The sequence below is a fragment of the Triticum dicoccoides genome, chromosome 2A, assembly GCF_002162155.2.
Source record: "Triticum dicoccoides isolate Atlit2015 ecotype Zavitan chromosome 2A, WEW_v2.0, whole genome shotgun sequence".
Lineage (NCBI taxonomy): Eukaryota > Viridiplantae > Streptophyta > Magnoliopsida > Poales > Poaceae > Triticum > Triticum dicoccoides.
Window position 1 is genome coordinate 203,612,628 of NC_041382.1, and position 7,942 is coordinate 203,620,569.

At 45.7% G+C, this 7,942-nt stretch overlaps 1 protein-coding gene and 1 pseudogene across 1 annotated transcript; one reads left to right on the plus strand and one right to left on the minus strand.

Moving 5' to 3' along the window:
- Positions 1 to 1,892: 1,892 nt before the first annotated feature.
- On the plus strand, positions 1,893 to 2,029 carry LOC119359927 (annotated as a pseudogene).
- Positions 2,030 to 5,262: 3,233 nt separating this feature from the next.
- LOC119359276 lies at positions 5,263 to 7,557 on the minus strand. Its single transcript, XM_037625543.1, has 3 exons — positions 7,260 to 7,557; positions 6,676 to 6,761; positions 5,263 to 6,289 (listed from the first exon to the last, which is right to left on the minus strand). Exons 1-3 carry the CDS (start codon positions 7,440 to 7,442, stop codon positions 6,253 to 6,255), a joined length of 306 nt encoding a protein of 101 aa, XP_037481440.1. The 5' UTR covers positions 7,443 to 7,557; the 3' UTR covers positions 5,263 to 6,252.
- Between the last annotated feature and the right edge of the window lie 385 nt (positions 7,558 to 7,942).

Genomic DNA, 7,942 nt, shown 5'->3' on the forward strand with positions numbered 1-7,942 from the left:
ATGTTATTCACACCGAAGTTACCGATGGTGTGCGTTTCCATAAAAAATATTCCCTGGTCAAAAGATACCACAATGTATTGTATGTAACCTATAAGGTATGCGGTGTGTATATTACCATACTATTCACACATAAGTTATTGTGTAGTTTCACTGTTACTTTCACACATAAGGCCTCGCGATGCGCATCTCAGCCGTCCTACTGCATGTGTAGTTTCACTGTTACTTTCGTTCAGCAAAAAATCCATGCCTTGTTACTTGAGTTTCTTGACCTTTTTTCTCCTGCTATACCGTTGTTTTGAGTGGTGATGCCAAGAAGGAGGAGCGGACACCTACGCCATGTGTCCACTAGTGGAGGAAGGAAGGCAAGAGCTGTATTACGTTAGTGCTCTAGCATTATGGCTTAGTGCTAGAATATAAAAGGTCTACAGACCTCACTCTTAATTATCCACCATCTCTTGATGTGTAACTGAAGTTTTTTTTAGAAAAGGAGGATGACCCCCGGCCTCTGCATCTAGAAGATGCATACGGCCACTTTATTGATTATTCTCGAGGACCTTACAAAGTATTACAACAATATGTCTGAATCCGCCATCTTGGCAACATATGCCACCACTCCTATCCATATGATGAAAAGAGGTGCTACCTAAGCCTATCATAAAAAGCCAGAAACCCCAGCCGAGCCACATACCGGGTCTGGGGCATAAACTGGTCTGATGCACTCACATGTGTCATCGCCGCCATCTTCCGCATGTCCGTCTTCAGAGCAGATATTGAGGCTTCTACCTTGTCAGGCCACTCTGCCATCGACGCCACCATGACGCCACACAACTGCCCCCACCTGCGCGAGTCCATCACCGCGCATCGGGCGCCGAGTCTCCACTGCACCACGCCGCCGAGATCCGCTGTCAACAATGTGTAGGATGAAGCACCGCTCCACCAAAAAAGGCACCCACTGGTCCCTCGATCCTCGGCTGTTGTCACCGACCCCATACTGAGCCCGCCACCACACTGCCCTCAAGGCGACGCCTTCAAGAAGGTCACGGCGCCAAGGACGTCGCCGCCGCCGACCGGAGTTAGGTTTTCACCCGAGAAGCAAGGTGGTGGGGTGTGGAGGGGCAGACTTCGACCGACGTCTCCATGAAGAAATCGGCGCCCGACCACCAGAATCACCCGCAACCTAGAGGCAGGCCAGACGCCTGCACAGCCAGGGACCATCGAGGGTGAAACGCACCGAGCAGGGGAAGATGGCCAGCAGCCAGGGTGTAACTGAAGTTGTACGAGCTGTATATAAATAGCTGAATTCTATTGAGAAGTATCACGGCAAACAACATCTTTTTACTTGGTAATCAGAGCTCGACCCTTTTCCTCACCATGTCCACCGCCCCTGCTTCCAGTGATGGCACCTCCGGCGCGATGGCCTCGTCCGGCTCCACCTCCATTGCTGCCATCGCCAACTTGATCACCATCCGCCTCACGAGCGAGAATTTTCTTCTGTGGAAAACTCAGGCCGTCCCCGTCCTTTGCGCGCAGGGCTCCTTCGGCTATGTCGATGGCTCTAATCCTGCTCCACCGGAGACCATCACCGAGGGCACCGGCGACGCTGCCCGTGTCGTGGCCAATCCGGCGTTCCTTCGCTGGTATCAACAGGACCAGGTGGTCCTCATCGCCCTGCTATCCTCCATGACTGAGGACATCATCGGGTAATTGACCCAGCTCCACACCTCTCGCGTCGTCTGGGATGCGCTGCACACGATGTTTTCCTCGCAAAATCGTGCACGCGTGATGCAAATCCGCTACATGCTCTCCAACCAGAAGAAGAAGGACCTATCTGCTGCTGCATACTACAACAAGATGAAGGGCTACGCCCATGCTATGGCGTCCGTTGGCAAGCCCATCTCCGATGAGGAGGTTCTCGGCTACATGCTCGCTGGTCTGGGCTCAGAATATGAGCCCCTTGTTGCTTCAATCACGGCGCGTGATGAGGCAGTGAGCCTCGCTAGTTTCTATGCGTATTTGCTTAGCGTCGAGCTTCGTCTTGAGCAGCAGACTTCAATCGGCGAGATCTTCTCCGCCAATGCAGCAGCTCGCGGTGGAGGTCGTGGTGGCCAGGGGCAGGGCCGTGGCCGTGGAGGCCGCAGCCGCAACAAACCCACCTGCCAAGTCTGCCAGAAGTATGGGCATGATGCATTGAGGTGTAGGCAACGTTTCAACCATGCGTATCAGGCTGAGGATAACCGCGAGCGCTTCGGCAACGCCAGAAACGCCGGCAACACCGAGCGCTTCGGCAACCCTGCCAACACCGGCGGCCATGGCGGCTATTCCGTCGACACCAACTGGTACCTCGACTCTGGAGCAACGAATCACCTCACCAGCGACCTTGATCGCCTCACTGTCCATGATCGCTACAACAGCAAGGATAAGGTCCATGTAGCCAACGGAGCAGGTTTGCAAATCTCTCACGTTGGTCAATCTATGCTTACTGGCTCACACAAACCCCACCACCTAAAAAATGTCCTTCACGTTCCAGGCTTGCACAAACATCTTATTTCAACTCATAAACTTGTTTCTGATAACCGTGCTTTTGCCGAGATGTATCCTGACTTTTTTCGTGTGAAGGATCAAGTCACGAGGAGGGTCCTTCTGCAAGGTAGGAGCCACAGCGGTCTCTACCCGGTGCCAAGCTCCCATGTGTCTTCATCGTTCGGGCAGTCCAGTCGGCACGTCCTCTCCGTTGTCAAGCTCACCTCTGATCATTGGCACAAGAGGCTCGGCCATCCTTCATCTAGCATCGTCGATTCCGTCATTAGGTTGAATAAACTTGCTTGTGCACCGTCTCGTGAGTCTTTAGTATGTGATGCTTGCCAACGTGGTAAAGTTCATCAACTTCCGTATAATAATTCCTCTCATGTAACCAACTCTCCGCTTGAGCTAGTTCACACCGATGTGTGGGGGCCGGCTCGTACTTCTGTTGGCGGATTTAAGTATTACGTGAGTTTCTTGGATGATTTTAGTCGCTTTACTTGGATTTATCTGATTAAGCGAAAATCTGATGTTGAAAACATATTTTATGTTTTTCAAAACCATGTTGAGCGACTTCTTAACACCAAAATTCACGCGGTGCAGTCAGACTGGGGGGGGGGGGTGAATATCGTCGCCTCCATCGATATTTTTTTCGTGTCGGCATCGCTCACCGTGTTACTTGCCCGCACACCTCCCAGCAAAATGGCATCGCAGAACGAAAGCACCGACACATAGTCGAAACAGGCATTGCCCTACTTGCACACTCATCGCTTCCCCTTCGTTTTTGGGATGAAGCTTTCCTCACTGCCTGCTACCTCATCAATCGCATGCCGAGCGGCACCATTCAAAACTTCACACCCGTTGCCATGCTATTCCATGAAAAGCCCGATTATTCTCGTCTACGTGTTTTTGGCTGCGCGTGTTGGCCTAACCCGAGACCGTACAACAATCATAAACTTGATTTTCGGTCTCGCCAATGTGTTTTTCTCGGATATAGTAGCATGCACAAGGGTTATAAATGTTTGGATCGATCCACAGGTCGGGTCTATATCTCACGCGATGTCATCTTCAATGAACATGTCTTCCCATTTGCTAACTCAATTCTAACAACACCCATTCAACCCGTAACTACACCTATCCCTCTGTCTCATTCCCAGCCAGTAGCACAGGTTGATTACGTAAGAGATTTTGCTTCCTCTTTGTTGGATACTAGCGGGTAGTGCGCGGCGGCACGCCGCGCCACATGAATTTATAAGCTATTTAGTTTCTTTGTAATTCTTGGTAACTCGGCCCAAGACTTGACTCATTGCAAAATAGTTCATACAAGGAAAGGAAAGGGTACATCTGGTTGGTACATAAGTGATTTAAATCATGTAGTGATAGTGGTACTGGATGTAGAATTACCATGGTAAGTGATGGAGAATTTGGATGGATATCGTATAGTGGAGTTAAGCTAGGATAGGTGATAAGGCATCTTGAAATGCGAGATTTTATTACATAAAACAAGAGATACATTTCATACAGTGGTAACTGCATTTCAATAGTAAGGACCAAATTTGCTAATCTGGTGATGTTTTATGATTCCAATCATTTTCATGGCCACCTTCCAGATAAGTGTTAGCGACGAAGCGGTAAAGAGCTTGTGCAAGCTCATGTAATGACTAATAAAAATAATACGAAATTCTTCAAAATTAAATTTGAAGTCATATAATCCTCAAATTAAACATAAAATTTAATTAACACATCATAAAACCTGAATAAAATATCACATTGGTTTAATTCAATGCAAAAAAATGACAATTTTAGTATATGGTATTTTCGGCAATTTATATATAAAACAGTGCAAAAACATAAAATATAAACTTAAAATGTCCTTTTTTCAGAAAATAACTTAAAATGTACTGGAAGACAGAAAAATGCCAGAAATATTTTAGTCCAAAATACCCACGGCAACCTATTAGAGAGTCCAGTGCAGTAGCTAAAACCAGAAAAATAAATCATCTATACTGGGCTGAGATTACTTGGGCCAGAGCCCATCGACAGAAATGGCCCATTAACGCCTGAAGGCCTGCTCATTTTCTTATGTTGTGCTCGTTGGAGGATGAGATTAGACAACAACATATAATTAGATTGACAAACACTGTGTTAGTAGTTTCAAACAATTATCACATGAGCATATATCTTGCAAATAGAATGTTCAATGAAATGTTGATCCAATACTGGCACACACCTATGTGCATGTGCGTATAGAACTGAAAAGGAAACTATCTGATCTTAATACAATAACTTAGAATACCCGCTAGCCAAGCAGTTTCATCAGCCAGATGCTCGTTCTATCTGCATGGACATATACTGAAGCAGAATGTCAAAATGATGACATAATGCGAATCTTGTTAAAAAAACAATGCATGAGCAATTGTCATTTTTATCATCTATCACAGATCACAACTACTAAATAAAACTTTACTTAATCCCCTTACGCTTCATTACCTTAGATCATCCTCTCAATAATGTACATATGTACACAAATTAGAATGATCAAGCTTTACACGTCAGTTTCTTTTACACAACTTATTATTTAAAAGCAAAGGGCGCATATACTCGCGCATTCTAACTGGCATATTAGTTCTATGAATTTAGAAAACTAAGTTTCTTGTTGTTTGAAAACAGATAATGCAAAAGCAGGGTGGTCCATATCTAGGGGAGACGTATGCAGAAATTAGAGAAGAGTCGCCACCAGGTCCGATACAAGTGGAATTACATGATCTGTTTGAAGATGATCATACATGCTTAAGGTACAACCATAGCTAGCGAAACAATGGCCTGCTTTATTACAGTTCCTCTTAGGAGAAGTAAAACGACACACTTCAAAGTTTTGCTTCAGATATTCCTTGATCTCCTCTTCTAAGCCTAGGTAGAGAGCAGAGAGGCCACATTCATCATTGTTTACCCCCTTCTTCAGCAGCACTGAATCTGTTTCAAGGCCAATAGGTCTGGCTCCTTTATCCATTCCTAGCTAGGCACCCCATATAACAGCCTGATCTCCATGTAAGTGCTCCACATACTTTTACCTCTCCTTTATGATTCCTGATGACTGCACCCCAACCGCCAGCGTTCGGTTCAGGGTGGAATGTGCCATCAATATTACTCTTCAGTTCATTCTCCATGGGAGGGAGCCATCTGATGTGTACCCTCTCCAGTTTGTTCTGTAGGTTGTTTTAAATCTTACTTCAAATGTCAGCCAAAGAATGTTCGTTTTAGTTATCACCTAATAAACCTGTGAGAGCATATTAATTCAATTAGTACATAATAAATTGGTGGGGGCATATTAATTTAATTAGTACCTCAATTCATCTAGCTGTTCAATGAGATTAAAATAGTTGATTTGATCAGCTAGGGAGAGAAGCAAACTGTCATCAAAATAACCCATATATTTGACGAAATCACTACTGATTTGTTTTCATATAAATTGATTAGCCCAGATGATGTATTTATGCAAAACTTAAGAAGACGTCTAGGGCTGGGCAACATTCACCAAGCACCAGAGTCCATCAGCCTTGCTAGGAAGATACAGGAGCTTCCATCAAAAGGCTTGAAACCTGCAAAGTAATGTACAACCAAGCTCTATCTCATGCATAAGCTTTGTCAGTGTCACTACAAAAACACTATTTACATAGTACTTCCTACCATTATATCAAGAATACAGAATGTGTCCTTGCACTCCCATGTTCTTCACTGTCCGAGGTTTTTCAAGTGCAGGAAGCGTTGCCTGCAATGTTCACAAGCAATAGTTCAGACGATTGGTAATGCTATATATAAAAAATTATAGGTAATTATTGGAGAAGCTTGTAGAATGAAATGAACTTGTAGAAACAGAGAGCAGATGCGTTGTCATTTGGGATCAATAAAATTTTATTTCTTGTTCTGTTTGCTGGTTTGCAATTAAAGGTCTTCATTTTTCACTTCTCAAAATGACTCATATTGGAATACCGGACCCAAATTTATTTTCTTGCATCCATGGCTCTACAAATCTTGCGTCGAATAAACACAAGTAGAAGTTAATGCTAGAAAAAGAAATCCATAGACTAACTCTACTGAACTTGAAGAACTCGTGAAAAGTTAATTTTTCGAAATTCAGGTAGAGCAGGAACAAACCAGTGTACAGGGCCGCCTTCTGCCCCGTCGACGCCTGCTCGCACAGGCAGGCACCGGGCACGCGGAACATGTCCAATGAGGCAAGGCTGCACGTACCCATGGCATGGAGTGGTCAGAGTAGCCATATTTTGCATAAAAACTGAACTGATATATAATGCAAACACTAAATATGTAATTAATTAAGTCGATTAATTGTCGGTTCTTACCACTCAATCACTGCAAAATTCTGTCCTACAAAATAAATCCCATATAATAAAATATAAACAACATGAGATCAACTTTTTCTTGACAGTAAGAAACAACAGAATCATCAGATCAATCAAACTTATCCCAATCAATTTTTTTTACTGAAACCACATAGAAACCTTGGAATTTTCAGAAACAAATTAGGCACACCACTCATCCATCCCGGAAACTGTGTTCGATTGTAAACTTTAAGCAGGAGTCTGCACCCAACCATGAAGCTCACAACACATCATTCAGAGAACACGACCGATTTGGATGGATAATATGGGGATTTAGCCTCACAGGTGGGAGCAGCGTGTCATGCGATTGGAGTAAAGTACTGCTCGGATATGGGTTACCTCCGTGACATCCAAGATGAACCGGACCTTGAGCAGCCACATCACCGGCCCCTTGCCGTGACGACTGGATGCCCGTGGTCGCCTCCAACCGCTCCCGCCGCCGCTGCCAGGCCAACGTCTCCTTGGGCCACTGCAGACTGCACCATGCCCGCTCCTCCCCACATCCATCTCGCACCTCTCCATCACTGAGGCGGGGAGATGGGGAACTGGGGCGCCTCCACGCCTCGGCAACGACCCTAGCCTAGCCAAAGCGAGCGCATCCGCAAAGAAGACAAGGGGATGGGGATGCGGCGGGAGGGGGCACAGAGAGATGAGAAGAGAGTCCGTCTGATGCCCTTTTATATTAGATATTAGGAAAGGGTGGCGCAGCGGTGACACGGGATTGGACTCGAGGCTTCGAGAGAGACAAGAAAAATATATGTGAAATCGCAACGCAGGACACGTACAACCCACATGGCCCGGTCAAAGTGCTAACCTCTTAAGAAAACACGCGTGAAAAATGTTACAGGCTCAAGATGAAAAAAGAGATATGATCGAAGGTACTCCATGCGTCACACGCGTCAAGTCCACACGATGGGATAGAACGTGGCAAGGGAAAGGAACGAAGCACTTCCGTCACACAATCGCCCGGTCCGTCCTCGTCTGGTTCATCCAACACCACGCAGTCGGACACCGTGGCGTCG